Source organism: Colius striatus, chromosome 7, assembly GCF_028858725.1.
Source record: "Colius striatus isolate bColStr4 chromosome 7, bColStr4.1.hap1, whole genome shotgun sequence".
NCBI classification, from domain to species: domain Eukaryota; kingdom Metazoa; phylum Chordata; class Aves; order Coliiformes; family Coliidae; genus Colius; species Colius striatus.
Genome location: NC_084765.1, coordinates 31,342,647 through 31,363,203, shown reverse-complemented (window position 1 = coordinate 31,363,203; position 20,557 = coordinate 31,342,647). Strand labels below are relative to the sequence as shown.

The window sequence follows — 20,557 nt, the reverse complement described above, 5'->3', positions numbered from 1 at the left end:
ACTTTAGAGTTGAAGTGTTTCAAGGTGTTAGGATACAGTGGAGTGGTTTTCCCCTCAGGGGTCTTATTTCTTGCTTCTGTGAAAATCAGAAACAAAGCAAGAGAAGCTCCTATTAACAACACTCTAACACAGCATCTGAGATGAATGACAAATGTCCTGTAATTGCTTCATTCCTGATGTCTTAATAGTATACACGTGTGTTCTCTGAAAGCCAGTGCTCCACACACCTTAACATCAGGCTTTTTATGAGTATCACTGATTTAAACTCTGAAAAGCAGCATGCAATATGCCTTCATAAACACAGGGTCAACTTTCACCATGGCATCATGCTAAAGACAGACATTTCTGTCTCTTCACTGATAAGATCTAATTAGCCCAAAGCAAACCATAAGCTGTTTTTTCAAGCTTCCTTGTTCTCTTTTTTCCCCTCTTTTTTTCTTCTTTTTGAACCCCAGATCTGTATAAAAACCCATATCTGGTCTTTCATTTGGAAACAACAATCTTTCATTTGAAACTTTTGTGAAATGATTGATTTAATTTAATCAAGAAAATAAAATGCCTACCCTTCTGACTCAGGATGGGAAGAAACAATACATCAGAGCAGAAAATGCTCATGGCTGATGTGACAGTATCTGAGAAGGAAAAATGAGAAGCAATCTTTTGCAAACTGCCTACAGCTGTGCTTTCAAACTTCATGACCTTAAGGAACAAGACCTGACCAGTACACCCAGCCTGTCTCACTGCATAATGAAGCTCGATTTAGCTATCCTGAAAAGTTCCATTGTGTACAGAGAGTTCAGAGATGAAGAGCTGAGGACATGAATATTCCCTGTGGTGACAGTGCCCCTAAGTACTCAGGCAATGCAGCCCAGGTGGATGGATGCTAAGGAGGACATGTCATTTGATTCATTACACCAATCAAGCAGAGTTTGCTTCTCACAAGCTTTCAAACTGGATTCTAACAACAGGGTCAAGCAGAGCTGTGAAATGATATGGTATTGCTATAGGGTACCATACTCCAGCATGACACTTACAGCATATGTGCAATGTTTTGATCTGAGGCAGGTACGAAGTGGGAAAACTCCACAGCTTATTCTGCAAGGAGATGATGGGGAAACACCTCTTATCTCACAGTCATAATCAAGCAAATTTGAAGTGAACCAGATAGTCATAGGCAACTGTGTAACCATGGGATGACATAATTTGCACTATGGATGTTCCAGGGAACTGCAGCAGAGATGAGCTGTGCAAATTGTCATGCAAACAAGGAGCAGTCATGGTCTCAAATGCAGAAGCAGGACTTGGTTTCTGTAGCTTTCAGTGCTCAGGGGAATGACAAGGCTTCACTTTCCATGCTTAGGTTTCCAGCTACAGATGCATTGACTTGGGCTGGCAGTTAGCACCAGTCAAGACAGAGGTCTAGTGCCATTATGCAATATTTCACACCTCTGACCATAGCTAAAGATGTTTCACAGATGAATCAAAGAGCAAAAGAAGTAAGACTCATCCTACTGAAGTTATTCCCTGCATTCCCTGAATGGAGATTAAACTAAGGCTGATGGTTATAACCCATCACAACTCAAAAGGGTACAGTTCTACTTCTGAAACACAGAGCAACAGCTTTCTAGCTTCCTTTCTTAAAGGGCTGCATGAATTTTTTACTAGGATACTGGCAACAACATTCCCAAATTCAGGAGTGTCCCTGGCTGATATAACCAATTTTAGGCTATTTGTTATCTTCTGCAGCAAGAAGTATTTTGGGATTAACTCTTGGCAAGAAAGGTTGTGGTTTGAACACCAGTGATCATGTGCCAGGGGAACAAGCCATGGGGAATCACAACTATCAGCACAGCCCAGAGCAGTTCATAGGGACAGCAGAGAGGTTTAGGACACTGATGCTCTGGCTTCTGGTCAAGTCAAGGGCCAGAGAAGCAGAGGGTTTGCATACTAAAGCTTGTTGTGTCCTCTCCAGTCATATCCAGCTCTATCACCTCCTGAAGAATAACTGATTTGCATCAGTGAGGCCCGTGGACAATCTTCCAACATCAGTTTCTAGCTATGTTTGTGAATGCACGTGAGCAGCCATAAATCATGAAGTTGTAGGCTGAGCCAGTGAGTGAGAGGCAGGAAAGGCTCTGTCAGCTGTGATGTGTGACTGCAGCTTTAAGCGACCATCCCTCCTGGGGAGTTTCCTCTCAATTCAACAAGAAAAGTTAATTTCTCCAAGGTAGAAGAAGATGAACTTAGTTATGACCTTTGTGAAGAATTAACAAGTTGTCCACAGTTTATCATAAACAGATGGTGGGTCAAACCATGAATTTGTAATGAATGTTACAACAAAAGACAGTTTGCTTCTATATTTATAACAGCTTTGAATACACCTCTCAAACCACAGCTGTCCTTGATTTAGTCTTCTTATCATGTAATGTGAATTAATCATTAAAAGTGAGGCGTGTAGAGGATTTTGTTGATGTTCCCAAACACTTGGAACTTGGAAAACATGCCTTCCTGGCACTGGAAGGTTGTATTTAAAAACAACCCCAAAACCAAAAACCCAACCCAAAAACCCAACCCCAGTGTGTTTTTTGGTGTACTGCAAGGCCGGAGGGTTTATCTATTAGAGAATACAATCTACTGTAATCCTGCCAAAACAATTAATTTGCAATTACAAAACCCTTGTTACCACCCATGGTGATGAATGACTGCTGATCTTCAGTATGAAACACCTCAAAGTCTGGCACAAAGCCAGTATTTTTCTTATAGGAAATTAGATTTTTGCCTCCCTGTTGTTAATATTCTCCTGAGATGGGACCCATAGCCAGCATTTCACAGGCTGAGCAAAATACTGTAAAGAAATTGGCTACTATTGGTGTCCAGGGAGGGCAGGTGGCTATAGGTAATTTTTCAGTTGTGCTTTACCACTACTGACACTACTTGGCAACATGAATATTGTTTCACATCACACTTTTCCCAAGCTGACCTTCACTGATGCTTTGCAGTTTCTGGAGTGTATAATCTTTCTGAATCTTAGTGAATGTTGTGCCAGGTGGTTATATGAGATGTAAGGTGGTAGAGATTTCTCCTAGTTGAAGCTCAGCTTGGCATGTCATATATTTCTGTTTTCACCTGAGAGCATGAATCTGTGATGGTTCCTGCACAAAACCCAAGGATCTTGCACAGTCTGTCAGGTCAGATTCTGATCTGCATGGCACTGGCATAAGCCTGCATCAATTTAAGTGGCTGAATTAATCTGGATTTACATTAATGTGAGGGAGACTGATATCTGACCCACTGTGCTGAGTGAGGTTCTTTGGCTTGTGGCCAATGGGTTGTAGGGAAGAATGAAAGACAGGTACCTTGGATTTACATTGGGTTATCCAAGATTAATATAGGCCTGAGGATTTACAGAGCACCTACTGTAACTGCAAAGAGAAAATATGGCAAAGCCAGTGTATTACAAGGCTTCTATGCATCTTTCTCTAAAATTCTTTTCATTGGGCTATGTAATATAATAGGTTAATGAGCTAAATTGTTGCCTGAGGGACAGAAGTCACATGTTTAAACTTCTACCCACCAGGTTGAAAATGTGCCCTTGTGAAAGTCAGCACTAAGGATGGAGCTAGAATGTCTTGCTTGTAATTCTACCTTCCTTGATATAATACCAGTTAAAAGGAGAACAGTCAATAAAATGACACTGGGAACCCTGAACCATTTTGTGCTACTGGCCTGAAATGCAGTAGTTTGGCCACAGGACAGAAATAGTGTTGAGGCATATAAAACAGTGAAACAGTCGAGTAAAATGAAAATGAAGAGGAATCCATACAAGTCTTGAGGAGAATTGCTCCTGCTATATAACCTTGCCTCTACAGTTAAACCCTCAAAGAGTCCAAAAGCCAACTAGAGAAAAGGAACTAAAATAATACAGCCTTGGCCTATACATTTGCTCCCCAGTGCTTTCCCTGCTACATTATTGCTAGAGCAGGAGAGAGAGCTGAGGACATGGAAGGAGCCTTGGATAGCTAAAGAGCAGTCTCTAGCACTGTTCACCTTCAAGGACAACTGATCTTTACCACCACCAAAACACGGAGCCTGCATTTCCCTGCAGCAGGCCAGCAGTGCATAGAAGGCACAGAATTGTTTTCGCTGGCAAAGATCTTTAAGCTCCTGGAGTCCCAGCCCTGCCCTCACCCTGCCCAGCCCAGCACTAACCCACGGCCCTCAGCACCTCAGCTCCACGGCTTTGGGATCCCTCCAGGGCTGGGCACTCCCCCAGCTCCCTGGGCAGCCTGGCTCAGGGGCTGACACCCCTCTCAGGGAAACAGTTCTGCCTCAGCTCCAGCCTCAGCCTCCCCTGGGGCAACCCGAGCCCGTTTCCTCTTGTCCTGTCACTTGTTACTTGGGAGTAGAGATCAAGCCCCATCTCACTACAACCTACTGTCAGGGAGTTGCAGAGTGCTCCTGTCTCCCCTCAGCCTCCTCTTCTCCAGGCTAAATAACCCCAGTTCCCTTGGCTGCTCCCCACTTAACTAATAGTATGTCCCTCCAAGCCACGGTCAGCCCCCCATCATTTGGGACACTGTTTATAATGGTGTGAGTCAAGGCAGCCCTCAAGGTGAGGCTGGTTCTACAACTGATCCCTTCAAGCAGACAGAGCCAGGCTGGGTATCCTGCTAAGCTTCCTGGAGAGCCACATACATACAGACACATTGTGTTCACTAGCTGCCTGCATTCTTCACAGGAATGTAACCCTTGACATAATGTTTGTCAGCAAAATACAATTAATCATGAAGGAATGAACTACTGTCTTGCTAATGCACTGAGGCAGATTTTCAGCAGCCTGGGAGTGTGAGGCAAGGGTTGGGAAACTGAGCAATCTTCGTTTGTTCTTTTGACTAGCACAGCTACAACAAAAAATGTAAAAATGCTTCCAGTGCTAGAACATTTAACAGCTCAGATTTCAAACAAGGAGGAACTGTTTCAAAGTAGAAAGACTGTATGAAATGTTTGTTTCTTTAACGGAATGCAAACTGGATGTGGAATTTCCTTTTTGGAAGAAACCATTGAATGGGAGATGGCTCAGATTCCCATTTGTGTATTTCATCATATATATAAAAAAAGGATGATATCATGAATTGCAATTCTGAAGAATCCAGGCAACAATAAAAGAATGATTTTAGGTTAACACCTTCAATGGCCCTCTTACTGTGTAACCTGTCTTTCTACAAGGTCTATAGATTCTCAGGCCAGAGACTGTTCAGTTATGTAACTCTGAATGCCAATGCTGCATTTACCTGAAATGCTAGAAGTAATATTTATATCCTTCAAAGATAAAGGGTTTAAAAGAGAAGTTGCAGTAGTGAAGTTGCAAGTTTAATAGCAGTGGTAAGGGAGGTTACACGTGGTGGTTACTAGTAGCAAAACAATACTCAGTCTTTAGAATTCCAGTGCATAGTCTGTTAATCTCAGGCACTGTACTAACAAAAATAACCTCAAAGACATTTAAAATAACTTGACAGACCAGGCCCTATGTGCTTGCAAAGTACCAGAGCAGATAGATCAGTTCATCATGCAACACTTGAACTGTCACAGCCAAGACTGCTTGCTGAATCTGCTCAATTAGCACCAAAAGCTTTCCACAGCTATAATAAGCAGTAAGGATCAGCTGTAAATAAACCTGACAGAAAATGGAATAAAATTCCTCATCAGGGTGTGGACAGGCAATGGCTGCAGAGCTGTTGCTAAGGATGATGCTTTGGCTGGTAGGTGCAGGTCAAAGATCGGTATGGCCATGCCTTCAGCCCTCACCTCTTCTACAAAGAAGTGGATCCAGGGTCTGAGAACATAAACTCACAACTTGTCTGGCATAGGTTTAGAGATTTTACCGCTGCCCACTCTTGCACCTTCCAAATGCAACAAGATCCAAGATCTGACATAGGGTAACCATACCCACTGCTGTCAGGCATGAGGCGAGTCATTTATATAGGGCTGGAAGCTCTTTAGGGAAGTGATCCGTCTTCTCATGGAGTCCATGTATTCTCCAGATACCATTAATAACACTATAAAAACAACAGTCACTCATTGCCACCCAAACAGCCTGTTCTACTTACAACTTGTATCTGGACTTGACTTTTCAAATGATGTTTTGCCTTTTTCTTACACGTCTTCCTGGTATCTTCAAAAGATCTTGGTCTGAGAAATCAAGGACTGGAGGCCAAGTCATCATGCAAGTTGTCTGCACATCAAAGCCTCTTATTTTCATCAGTGATAATCACTACTGTTAGTTAAACCTTGCTTCCTTGACAATAAGTAACAAATGCACCATGCATTAATTGCAAAAAGTTGTTCCTTGATCTGAGGTCCATTTGTATTAACAGAAAAAGTTTCCATCTTAGTCAGCACAAAGATCTCTCACAGTGATTTTACAGCACTGGGAACAAATGTTTTACAGTGGAATTTTGCCCTGGAAGTATGAATTTTAAGGAGTTCACTATAATCTAACTGCCACAGAATTTGTGTTTTGTCCTTAAAGGAGGAACTATTTTAAGCCAGAAAACACCAAAGAGAAATTGCTGACAGTTATAAAGGCTCTCCCCATAAGTCTAAGCCCTGCATCAAAGCTTCTGGATCCTCACCATGAAAATCTTCACTCAGGATTTGCAAAGAATTGAGTTCCACACCAAACCTTTCAGCTGTCTAGGTTCCTGGGACAATACTTTTTCTTCACAGAAATCCAGTGGTGGCTTCTGTTTACCCCTCTACTCAAGAGAATCAGAATCTAATTGTGTGATCTAAGTGTCCAGTCAGAATTAACCAGTATGTCTAGAATTTTAAATGCTCATTATAAACCAAATCTAAGTCCAAGAACATCCTGCTGGACTCACACAGGGTGAAATTCCTGGGAAGCAAAGAGCTGGCACCAACCTCTCTGCAGACAGAAGCAGGCCACATATGCAGCACATAAGCTTTTGTACCCTTCTGCACAGGGAAGATCCTGATCCTGAGTTAAGAACTGCAAATAACAAGTGATTTTGCACTGATCCTGTCTTGCTCACATGCAGACACTAGGTTCATCAACACCACTATTTACTGTGACCAATGGATGATTGCAGGCTTTGTAGCAGCCTGCCAACTTCTCTATCAGATTGGAACCATTCACACAACGCTGAGCTTCCAACCCATGCAATCAGTGGACACACAATTATTTCCAACTCCTCCTCATAGAGAGAATCCGGGTCAATTTGCATGCCAAAATGTTTTATAATTCCACAAATAAATAAATAATGTTGTTTCACCTGTTAACACACAGGAACTGTTTGTTTTGGCCAGCTTGTGTGGACTCTGTGTGCCAGGTTATGAATAAAATAATGTTCAATACTCTAAACATTCTGTGATACAAATTCCTGGCTCAGCATAAATACAGACCTTCCTGTATGTGGCAGGTTCTTAATGCATTCTCCAGCACTGACACCATTACATTTCTGTATCTATGACAGAGTATACCTATGAATGCTTCCAATTCCTAATGACAATGACAAGAGAAAACGCAGATAAACCAATTTGCCCATTGTGGGCCTCTGTTTCCCTGCATTTTGCTTGCTGGAGTTTGGGGGTTTTTGGAAAGCAAAATGCAACTACTGTATCCCAGTGGTTTCTGCACATGCTGTACATTCCAGAACACAAAGTAGGCTTTCTGTTTAAAGAACAGTTGCAAAGAGAAGATAAAACCAAACCAGAATAATATATTGCTGGGAAATTTGAGTTCTTTATCCAAATACAAAGTCAGTAATGTAAAGGATGCTTTATGAACAAAACTAGCAAAGGCTGAGTTTCTCATGTTGCCAGGCCTCCTTCCCAAGCAAAACCATTAATTTAAGATCAGAATGCAAATACACAGCAGACTCTGCTCTGGTTGAATCCACTGCATTCAGGAATTAATTCCACTGATGTCACTGAGGAAACTGAATTCAGACAGGCCTAAGTGAAGGTGGTAAAATCCTTCCAGGTGTGAGCCTTCCCCACGCTTCCCCCCACTGGTATTTAGTTTAACAACAGCTCTCCCCCACTTTCAGATCTGTCACTTGTGTGATAAGACAACTGAGGTCCAGCTCTCTCCTCAGCTCCGTACTGATGCTCAGAGGGGAAAGAAACCTCTCAGTACAATCCCTTTGAGAGATTTCCCTTTTTCTCAGTGGCTAGTTTGCTAACAAAAAGTGCAAATTCTAAACACGTCTTTCCACTCAAGGAAACCAATCTTCTGCTGTTTTAGTTTTAGCTTGCCCAGGCTGGGCATGGGACACCTCCTTAGTTCTCTGCACTCCTGGAACATACTACTTGGGCACTATTTTTTCCCGTATAATTCAATCTGCTAGCCAGAACTGTTCAGAGTTTGCTTTTTGTAATGCAGAAAGCAGTTTCAGCATTATTTATTGAGTAGCTTTTTGACAACAAGAGTCCACTCGTGGTGAGAACCTTGTGTAGGTTTGGCCTTTGGATGGTTAAGCTGTTAATTAACACTCATTTCTATCCTTTTGAAATACACTTCTCCAAAACTTGCTGGTTTACATCCATAAGCCTGTGTTGTAGTGTTTGGGTTACAACTGGCATAGGGGAAACGTTTAAATCCCAGCTAAACCTCCAGTCAAAACCAGTTAAGCTCTTCCTTTCCAAACTGCAAATTCACACAGACAGCACACAGGAGTGTAACACTCTCAACATCTTTGCACTTAGCAAGAAAATATCAGGTAGTGGTCACTGTTACCTTAGACCAATCGCCCGTTTTCCATTCGTAACAGCCTGTGTGATCCTCACACTCTTCCTCATCTCTTGGCCTGGTGGCTGCATCACATTTTCCTTGAGAATTTGTGCACGTCACTGTTCTTTTCTGAATCCCCTTGCCACAGTCTGCTGAGCACTGCAAAAACAACAGGTATTTGTTCTCTGTTACATGGTGCCTAGACCTAGAAATAACAACTTTTCTCTTGGTAACATGGCTGAAAGGACAAGCTGGTTTTATGAACACAGAGGAAAATTCATGACCCTTAAGATTTTCTCCCCAAAATCTAAGGCCCTTTCAAACCTAAAAGAGTGACTTGAAAAGCACAATATCTGCTTGTGAAACACTTAGGAAAAATGGCAGTTCTGAAAATCAACCCTTCCTTGAAAAATATCTGCTGATATATATATAAATTTTGCCAGAATTGGTGGTACAGATAAAACAATCTTGAGTTGAAGAGCTCCTCGTTCGTGCCGATAAAAGACACACTGAGATTTACAAAACAGAACTGCCACATGCCCTGATGCATCATGGAAGTGAAATGATGGTAATAAATGCAGTTTCAAACCACAGCAGCATGAAATCAAACTCATTTCTGCAGTACAGCTTGTACACACCATGGCAAAGTGATGGCCCCCACACATCTTCTCACATGAAACACAGACATGACCTTCACTCGTTGATATGCCGTATGCTCGTTGTTACATTATCTATGAGGGACTTAAGATGTACAAAGGGAGGAGAGCTCAGGAGAGGCACAATTCAGTGAGTTGGTGTTGTGATCAGCTTCCAGCCATGGCCAGCAAGCTACCCATGGATATCAGCAGGGATGGAAGACAAGACTTCTCAACACAAAGGGCATAAGCAGACACTGTCTGAAGTCCTCAGAGAAAGCAGCAGGCTGCTAGAGCTGCTAGAACCAGTTGCTGAGGGAAGACTCTAACAAACATCCACTTGAATGAGCACAAATTACCCACAGGTTTTTTGTGCTTGGGCACTATGAAGGTAGTTTCTAAAGAGCAGAGAGATGTGTCATATCTGCCAACGGCTGGCCAGAAATTCTGTTTCACTGGAGAGTTTGTCTTCATTTTATTGACTGTACTAAGTGGGAAAAGGACACTGGCATGAACTGGAAAAGAATCTATCTTTTAAATAACCAATTGGGTAATAGAGCAACAGATCTGCTGATGCTGTCACAGCCATCTAAGTGCATGCCACCACACAACAGCATAGCTAGTCTCTGCTCTTCATTTTCATGCCACTGCAGTGGTTAAGAGAGAGAAATTTTCTTGAAAAGCCACTGGGGACAGATGGGTGGAAAAATGATCTATGTAGCAACTGAGATAAAAACTAACCTCCTCTAGCATGTCAAGTTCTTCCCTTCAGGGGATCAGCATGGAAAAGACAGTTGATTTGACACTGAATAAATAGTGAAGATATGAGATATTCTGTGAGGTCTTTTGAATGTATTCCAGGAAGCTTCTCCATCCAGGGGGTCTATGCTGGAAACAAGCATCGGCTTGATATAAATTACATCAAATGGACAAATCTCAGCATGCCTGTCTAACCACCTAAAAAACACAATCCAGGCAGTGCTGACCTGCTGGCCTTGTTAAGGACATGAATGACAAGCGTTTATGAGCTGGCAAGCAAACAGACATGCCTTTAAATACTTCAGAGCACTACAAAGTGACTTCTTGAAAATCTGGGAAACCTTCCACTTAATTTACTATGTGCTGCTCACGGCGTGACCTTCTTATGGATGTAACATCTTTGTAACAAGCACAATTGTACAGTTCTGCTAGACATAGGGATGAATTCTTCCAGGCTTTGCAGAATTCAAACTGCATTGCTGGACTCCTCGGCTTTGCCAGTGATCCCAGGCTGTAGTTCCATAAATGGCACCTTAAAGCCATGAATTTGCCCCAAGACTTTCCCAAATGATATATCATTTTCTTCAGTCCTCAGGGTGTTCTCCTCAGGGTTGCACCAGTTCAGCTCAAACTACAAAGCACAACATATAAAATCTTTCAAATCGTCCAATTTACTCCAAGTAAATCAAACTGAAGTGGGAGTATTTTTCACAGTAGGCAAAATCTCTAGGTGGGTTTTACAAGCAAGTCTGGGAAAAACACCAACTGTTTGTTCTTCCCACAAGCTTTTAAGTCATTCACATATTAATACTGCATATACTTTCCTAGACAAAACAGCATTTGCAAAAGGTTTCCAACTGATCTTTGGTGGTCACATATAAATCACCCTCTTTAAGAGGTTTTTTCTTTCCTCAAGTCCTCTGTTTTCATGAAGAATTTCTTCACATACACATTTTACAGAGGTTCCACAACACAGCAATCTATAAATTAGCATGTGCAGTCCCTGAGTGTCCAGCTGACATCATTAGGTCTTATTTTATTAACAAATTACTTAGTCAAATCCCATGAGACTTTGTCAAGGAGCAACAGAACGTTTCAGTTAAGACACAGCTCCTTTATTTGAAGGAAACAGATATTTTTTTCTACTCTAGTTTGGAGAGTAGAAACATTTAGCTTTTCCTGACAGTCTCTATTTCTGTCATTAAAAATGGGTTGAGCAGTACTTTGTCCAAAACAATCTCAAGTGTTTGGCAATAAAAAAAGGAACGTCATTTTTTCCACCATGAAGATCGCGTTGGAATTCGCTCTGAAAACACACATTTTTGATTGGAGACCAGACATCGATGTGGTCAAACTGCTCCTTGTTGTATAATCAAAAAGTTCAAAAACATACAGGAGAAAAATGGATTTATAAAATGATACCATTACTGTGATGTTTACTCCACAACATCAGATTAAAATGTGAAGGATTAAAGTGATTAGCACGGAATAAAGTCCTAGTTATGAGAAGTGTTCAAACTGGCAGAACATCAAATGTGTCCTGGAGTCAATTGTGCTACATAACAGCAGATATGTGCCAGAAAACCATCGAACTGAAACGAATGAGTGGGCAATTACAGACATGAGAAAAGGTAAATACATGTATCAAAGGGAAGATAAACCAATTATTGATCTTAAACTACTATATATCTGTAAAAGAGCTACATGGGGACAAACATGGAAGTTTTTCACTCTGGAAAAAGTCTCTTGTAACTTGATTTACTCCATTTCCATAAAAAGAAGAGAGAAGTAGCTGGGATTGTTAACAAAAGACCCAAGTTAAAATTCTCCATGTAAAACAGGTAGGAACTGCACCACCAGCATAGTCTCAGCTACAAATGGTTCACCTGGTTCAGCTCTAAGAAACAAAGGGTTACTTGTGTAACAGACAAAAGACCTATCAGGTAATTGATCAAAACTTTGGTGTGTCTCTCCACATCTTTTGAAATGAGGGAACTCAGAAAGAAAAAGGAATCTCATCCATTAGTGACCAGACACAGCTGTCCTACTGAAAGGAAACACTACTCACTTCACCATCGGCTCACTTGCCAAACAAAGATTTCCTCTTCAAAAGGTGGACAATGGAATCATGCTGTGTTTGTAAAGAGACACTGCTCCTCGGTGTGAGACCTCTTGTATCCTGAGCTTCTGGGACTTTTAAGAACGTTTCTAACAATAATATTTTGCAAAAGCTCTCTGACAGTGTTTTAAACAGGAGCTCACTGTTTCAAAACAGATGAATAACAAGGAAGGATCCTTCCCACAGACATGACTGCTGCTGGACAGTCCCTTAACACAGCCAGTCTGGAAGGAGACTGGGAGAGCTGTAAGCACTGCATGGACAGTGAAGGGATATGCTCATCATTTTGATGAAGCTAACAGACACAATATCAAAAGTAACACGAGCATCCTAGTAGGACTGTTACTAGGTATAAAGTTGCCCTGCAGTAGCTGAGTCCTGATCATGAACTGTAGGCATACTCCCAGTTCACTCTGGTGCTAGATAAAATGCAGGCTGTCTAAACATACAGAATTTATATGTGAAATCCATTTATAATATCTGAGACTAATTTCTTCAGTCTGCATCTACATGGAGATACACCTTTTATACAAAGTATAACCAGGGCTTCCATGTTCCTGGAATTACACAAAAGAAGGCTAGGTAAGATCCAAAGATTGTACCTTTTCTGTAATCTGCAGATGCTTCATCAATCTGGTATTTGTGTCATACTGCATTTAAATGGAGCCAGAAGCCCTCGTGGGATGTTACACTTCTGGTCTCAGGTCAGTGAAGTGTTTTTTCCTTGGTGATCAGAGGTTTCAGATGGAAAGAGATTGTATATCTTGGTATATAAAACATGCCTCAATAATTCATCTGGTAGGGAATACAAACCTTGGCTCCAAATTGATCACCTCAATCAATGACAGTCCTACCTAGCCCCTCAGTACTGTGAGGCACTGAGTATGCTGACATGCTTAACTGTAAGCACTCAGCTGCACAAGGGCCAGTGTATCCAGACCTGTGTGCAGCCTGGCTCCTTTCTTGAATCAGATTCCTACCTTTGACCACTCTGATGCTTCCCAGATAGAAAGGCAGTCCCGTCCTTCACAGCTTTGCACTGTTGCTGGTTTGTTGCCAAGGCAGTAGAGGTCTCTTGTGTTAACGTAGGTGCCGTTTTGCAACTGATAAACACAAGTCACTTCCCGGTGCTGGACACCTTTCTCACAAGTAGCAGAGCAGGGACTCCAATGGCCAGTCACCCACCTGGGAAGGAGACAGAGAACAAATGTTAAAAAATTGGTGGCACAAAATACTATGCTTCACTTAAAACCAGCAGGAAATAGATAACTCTTGCTAGGTTTGGGGGCTCTTCGGTGCTGAGGTATTGCCATCACTAAGATCATCCGATCAACTTTGGGAGATGAAGTGTGTAAAGCAGAAAAGTGTCAGTATGCAAGGCAGAAACACAAAGTCTGCATACCTCCCTTCAACCCTCAGTTTCTACAATGCATTTTTTGTGTACAAAATGGGATGGTGCTATGGCCAGACACCTAGCACAACACGGCTTTCCTGCACCTAGGACCAGAGTCAGCTTCTCTACCCCTACATTATATCACCTCAAGGCATACAAATCCTCTACATCCCAGACTATTAGAATGCAAAGACATCTGCTTCACTTTCAGTTCCCCCTCTCACAGCCACTGGTGAGATTTCACTTTTCATAGTTGGGCTTCCCAGGGTGTGTAAGTGGACTCTCATCTCTTTGAAGTTCATGGCATTAGAAGCCTCAGAAATGGAGAATAACTGGCCATGTTCATTCCTAGGAAATCTGAATTGCATTTAATCACCGAGGCTCAAGAAATACTTAAAGAGATTTTCCCAATAGAAAGGATCCTACAATGCTGCTTCAAAGCTGCTGCAGCTCACAAGGATGTGCCATAAGCCAGTCTGGGTGGGGTGAGGGGTATTTCCCTACACCCATCTCATCTGAGCCTTTGAGATTCATTTACTCTGTAAGCACATTTCAGTTGCCATTTCCTTCCCCTTTGATCAAAGTGTGCTGAGGAACAAACACATGAGCTTTTTTTTCTGTTGTTGTTGTTTGCTTTCTTATGTCTTTAAAAGCTCTTTGGCAAACACCCAGCACAAGGTTGTGAGGTGTTTGGGTTCCTCTAAAGGAAGGCACTGCTGCTGTGAGGCATCCTCACCTCTCCGCCTTCCAGCTCAGTGTACGGCCAACTGAAAGGCTGCCACTGACTCCAGCAAGCTCTGGAAGCAGCAATGTGGTTAGAGCTGGGCTACAAGGCAGGGAATAAAATGTCTAAGAGGAATCTGCAATCAGAAGTATGTAGGGAGGGCCGAGTGTTTTGCTAAAGACAAGCAGCATCCATCTTTATGCTTCCTGCAATCTGTCAATGAGGAACACGCTCTCTGTAATCACAGACATTCCTGTATGAAGTGCAAGACTGGAACAATAACTGTGTAGGTGCTACACACCAGAAGGCTAACCTGTCTTTCTCACCAGGTAATCGACCTTGTAGCCTGTTATTTAGGACTGTTGCCTAAATTACTATCCTTATCCCATGAATCTTTTCCTTGTCACCCAATCCTGGGTTGTTTATTATGACAAGTGGCTCAAATCAGACTTCTCTAAAGCAGGTCTGTTCAGAAATACTACTTCATTTTGCTGAAGGCTCCCACAGTCTGGGCAGAGGACCACACATGCCAACTTATTAACCACACTTCTTTGGAAGCTGCAGCATAACTTCTCCTAAATGAATCAAACAACTGCTTCCCATCTTCCCATTCCTGAAAGGGGAAAAATCAGTTCAGTTTGTAGAAACATCTTCATCTGATGTGACTGTGATGAACTCATTTGCCAACTGCCACGACTGATGAGCTGGTGTGACAGCACTGATGGTTGTGTTGACAGTGAAGGCAAAAGCCATTTGGCTTGAGCAGGATGGGATGGGGCAGGCTGGCCACCTGTCTTTTGTGGAACAGGGCCCCCCTCTAATGTTTCTGTGCATTAGAGCAGTTGACACATCTGAATTTCCATTGGCTAAAACAGCTGGCAAGACACCAAACACGTTTCTCTAGACAGTAGTTTTGGTGCATCTCTGTGGCCGAGTGCTTGGTATTTTGCTTATGGAATGGGAAAATGCCAGCTGGGTAATCGAATACAAGAGCTGAAAGGCTGACAAAAATAGCCCTGAAGTGCAGAAATCAGTGTTCATGAAAACCAATAGCCATGCTCCCTTGATATCAGCTGGGCTTTATCCTGTCAGTGCAAATGTGAAGGGAGTTATCTGAGTGAAGGAACCACTCAACAAGGGAACGGAGAGGGAAAGAGTGACTTTGCTTCATGAGCTGAATGTGAGGTAAAGGGCTAAGAATGGTTTCTGTACAGGCTCCACTGAACTAATATTCACTTCAGCACTGTACTCCCACTGTGATCTACAGCTACTGGCAAAAGTAAAAGGGAAAAGGACTGAAAGCAAAGGAGGAAGATAAAAATACATTCCTGGTAGAGGCTGTGTGTGAACTTGCATTTAGGATGGGCAGCACTCAGCACGCCAGCTATTTCCAAGATGCATTTAGAAGCAAAATTAAGACTTTCAGGAAGGAAAATTACTTTCTAAATGTTGTTGTTGCTCTTGTGGAGGGGAAGGAGAAATCACCTCATTTCTGCCCTGCTTGGTGGTCTCTAGTTAGTGCCTCTAGCACAGATACAACAGAGTTTAACTGGAAAATTGGCACAGGAAAAGCTAGTATTACCATCATTGTGAGAAAAACAATTGGCAAAACCCAGAGGACCAATATAAAGCCGTGCCTGTGGTGAAAATACATTCTCCAGCTTTTTCAGTCAGTGTGGCATCTGTATGGCCAGCTTCAGCTACTGATCCACCTCATCCATTCCTGATCCGAGCCCAGTGGCTATGAAGAGGGTTTGGTGATACTGCAAGGGATCTCTGATACGTCTCAGCCCTCTCTGACCTACTTGTGACAATTGCTGCTAAATACTGAGAAATTCAAGTGGTAGTAGTTTCATATCCAAGAGACAAGTGACAGATGAAATATTCAAACAATAACATCAGTAAAAGAGGTGAATTTCAGAGGCATCGAGGGGATGATCACTTTGAACAAAGAACTTCATCCACTCAGGGAAATCTCCGCTTGGTTCAATGGCTTGTAAAAATGATCTGGCAACTAAGTAACTGCAAGTCCTGTGTGCAAGTACTGCCAGTGTCCTGATCTTCCCCCACAGATCTGCCAAAGCCCCCTTCATAGACAACTCAGGGTATTATTTTAGTGCCTGTAAAACCCAGAAACACTGCAGCTGTATTTCAACAACGTCACTCTCAACCAAAGTGGAGAGACACAAGAGATTTATGGATAAAGTGATTAAATATGAACATTCCTGCCAGTTTCACGTTTGGTCAAGGAATGTGCAGCAAGGTATCAGCATAATTACTATCTGCAAGTTCTATACACACAGGGGAAAATCCTGTGATGTACAAATAGTATCACATGGTTACTATTAAATCACACGACAGACAGACTTTCCTCTCTACACTGTCATTACACCTTTAGAACACACCTGGATGTGTTTAAGAATGACACTTTACATATTCTACAAAAGGAGTGTTTTTCTTATGACAATGTAAAAAATAATTCCAGTGTTCTAGCTTGAAACACCAAGCAAGCTCTGTATCATTAAGCTGATTAACCGTTGTGCACCAAGCCTTGGGTATATCATATAGAGCATTTGGCTTCCAGTTACGTTTTAAGCCTGTAAAGTGATCTTAGGGATTGCTTGACATCACAGTTTGTTTCAGTTAGGTCTTTCCCTCACAGGTTATAACCTATTTTCTGTTGGATCATGCCAGTGCTCAAGCTGGAGTCCCTGGAGAGCCTCTCATCTATCCAACAAGCACCGATCTATGTGACAAACACACTGATCTTTCTCACAACCACAGGGATGGCTTTCTCTATGGTCTTGTTTTTTGTAACCTTACCTCTACAGCAGATTCAAGAGCTAGATGATCCCTGCTGCTGGTTGGATTTAGGAAGAAAGTGATAAGCTTTTAAGCCCTGATTTTTTAACCCAGCCAGTGGCTATCTTTCTAGCTAAAAAAATGCCCAGAAGAGTGTGTTTTTCTATAGCATCAAAAAGCTGGGATGGGAAGGACTTGCAACCTGAGAGGGCTGTTTTAAATCTTTGTCTTCTGAGTCTTCCTCAACCTCTGACCTCGCAGTATCTCTCCTGAGGAATTGGGAGTTCTTCTTCTAATCTGCTTTGGCAACACTCATCTGGCAGGCCCCTGGAGCAAACCTGAAATATCTGTTGGAGGCTGAGTTCATCATTTGATCTTTCTATGGTCTGGATTAGTCATTAACCTTGAATCATCCACTCTACCTACTTGCCTGAGACTCCCACATGTTCTAGGAAAAAGTATTGTCTGCAACACTATGAACATAAACCCAGGGCAGAGGAAAGGCTGCAAATGAAGTCCTGTAGCAAAGGATTTGGGAAAAATGCTATGAAGACAAAATGAGTCAAAGCTGAAGGATGGGGTGGAAGAGTGCAATCCAAAGACATCAGTTAACTTTTCAGAGATTTGTAGCCTCTTCTAACACAAAACCATTACTTCTCCTAGGGTAAATATTGCAGCCAATTAAATTTCACCTGGTTATTTCTGCCTCAAGTAGTGCTGAAGAGTGGTTCTTGCAAGCTGGTTCTGCTCCACTAGCTAAACATCCATGACATATTTGCACATGCACTCACTATCTACAGGGACTGTGTTGCTTTTGTTCCCTCCCCAATGCTACAGTAAAATGAATTTCCCCACTTTCACAGTAATAGTTTGGATGTGACCAAAGACACATTTGCAATGACACAAACTTTTCTGTTTTCATTAAACCTGTTTTATTTCGACCTGACTCTTAACTAGTTGTATTACTACTGCTGAATGAAGTATCAGAGGGAACTCACTGCTAAACAAGGCATTATCTAGTCTGAAATGGCACTTGTGACAGAAAATAACCTATAGCAGTGTAATCTGAGGGTTCTATTTCAAATGGATTTTATTGCACACCTTTAGGCTTAACACATATTGTTGCACCAACGTACAGGTGAGGATAATTCCATGTCTAGTTAGCACTGGCTTTCTTTAACACTGGTTTGTGATGCAAAATCATGTCAAAGTCACTCCTCATTTTTCTGAGGCACCTGGGTGTGACTGTGGCTCTATGGATGTTGGGCAAAAGTCAGACCAAGTTGCAGCAGGGCCAGGATTTCTCATTGGACAATTTTAGCCAGGAGAATTGGAAAAGATTGCTGAGAATCAGTCACTTGGAATTGACAGATATTTTTTGCTTACAGCTATCAAACCAAGTTCATGTCTGAGTATGTAGAAGCAAGGAAACACTGTTTACGAATGGTCTTGTGATTCTCACAAAGCACACACACTCTGCTAAGTCTGTCTTTCTCTCCTTATACCCTTCTGAAACTCTCCACCAGATCTCTGCTATTCTGAGGTCAAAACAGTCAGGTGAATCTTGACTTTTGGGAACAGGTTGTGCCACACCCAGTCACTAGGTTTTGGTGAGTTTTTCTTTGTAGAAAAAAGTACAAGTAATCTAGTAGAATAATACAGCTGCTGATGTCGAAAGTAAGACTCCAAGACTAACATTCCTGTCTGATTGCCTTTATAAACAGTGCTCAGTAATTTTCCAGTACAGTAGTCATTCTGCTAACAGACTTGCCAACTTTCACTCACACAGGTTTCTTTTTTTCTTTAGTGATTATCAATTTGACAGCTTAATTTTTTTTTTAATTTCCAAGCAATTACAAGATCAGCCACAGGACAATGTTTGGCAATTTACATGCACCTTGAGAAGTTTGTTTTTGAGTGGAAGGCATTGTGTTCTCCCTCCTCCCTCTCCCAAACTGAGCAGATTACTCAGTGGCATTGCTGTGAGTAGGTGTCCTTGCTGACAGCTGCCTCACTACACTAAGACACAGAGAGTCACCACTTTGAGAGCCCTTTTGCAGTGAGTTACCCCTACCCTTATCCATGGGTGGTGTATCTTTGATGGGGCAACTGCCGACCAGCTCCATTCCCTGCCTTTCAAGGAAGGCAGTGCCTTTTCCTCAGCACACCACACAGGATGCAAACAGTGTGAAGAACCTTACAGCAGGTAGCAGTAGGAGTGAATTTCACCATTAAATATTTTGCTAGATTATCCTGCTAATCCTTCTTTGTGGGTAAAGAATGCACTTGGCCTGAAGAGCCTCAAACCAAAGGTACACAGATCATTTAACATTTTAAAACAAGGCAATGTTCAATCATAAGGTTGTTGAGTCAAACATTATAATTGGAAAAATTGAGATGTAAGCCAGCCTGGGTGTTTACAGCAAAGCTAAGAAACTTGTCTCATGACTCCATGTGAAAACTAATGCCAAATTAACTTCTGCTCTAGCAAGTCATCTTGAATTATTTCATGTAAATGCATTTAGCAGTAGCAAATAAGTCTTCACTGCTCTGCTCTGTCTGTTCCCAAGCCTGCTCTTACCTCTCTTTCAGAGTTTCTTCCCTGAGTTGTTAGATTTGCTTGAAAGTATCTGTTTGTCTTTCAGTAGCTAATTAACTACTGACTGCCTGTTGCTGTACTTGATGAACTTCATACAACCCAGAACACGAGCGGCCCTGTCTCCTTCTAGTGGACAGTGATAACCAGATGTGTCTACAACAGGACATCAGCTACCCACTGTCACACACAAAGGTACCCAGAAGTGTCTCAGGCTTTCTGGTCTACAGCAGAAACTCTTCTCATGGCTTCTCCTTCTTATTTTCATGTAACCAAATTCAAAACTCATCAAAGAAGATGTTTCTTAGCATGAGGCACAGATGAGGTTTTGAACTCAGTGCCATTCAACTTTACAGATTATAAACATTTTATCCAAAAGAGTCTGGCTGGATTAATGACAGAACATACCTGTTTGGAACCATTGGAACCTCAGTCCCCTCAGTTAACAGACATTCCCCATATGTCACTCCAGTTTAGTTGATTTCCAAACAGCCCTTCATGGAATTTGCTAACATTCTCAAGGAATTTTCCATCATACTGCTCCCCCTACACTCTACTATTTGCAAGATTTTCACCTCACAAAATAAATCCCTAACTCCCATCACCTGGTGATGATAACACAAATAAACTTTGTGCAAACACACCAGAATCAGAGACAGATTGGTTTGTGTATTCTGTGACTGTTAAACAGAGCACTGTCACAGGTACATGGCAGAGTCTGATGGGAGAGATGGCCTCTCAGACAGCAAGGGTCATACAGATAAGCACCATGAGCTT

At 42.0% G+C, this 20,557-nt stretch overlaps 1 protein-coding gene across 2 annotated transcripts in view; it reads right to left on the bottom strand.

Annotated features, from left to right (window-relative positions):
• Positions 1-20,557, bottom strand: part of ADAMTS17 (ADAM metallopeptidase with thrombospondin type 1 motif 17) — a 184,053-nt gene that overhangs the window by 12,483 nt on the left and 151,013 nt on the right. For both annotated transcript variants that reach the window (XM_062000240.1, XM_062000239.1), the window contains 2 exons: positions 13,246-13,450; positions 8,759-8,911 (listed from right to left, as the gene is read on the bottom strand). In XM_062000240.1, the coding sequence (XP_061856224.1) occupies positions 8,759-8,911; positions 13,246-13,450 (358 nt within the window). The remainder of the gene's footprint in view (positions 1-8,758; positions 8,912-13,245; positions 13,451-20,557) is intronic.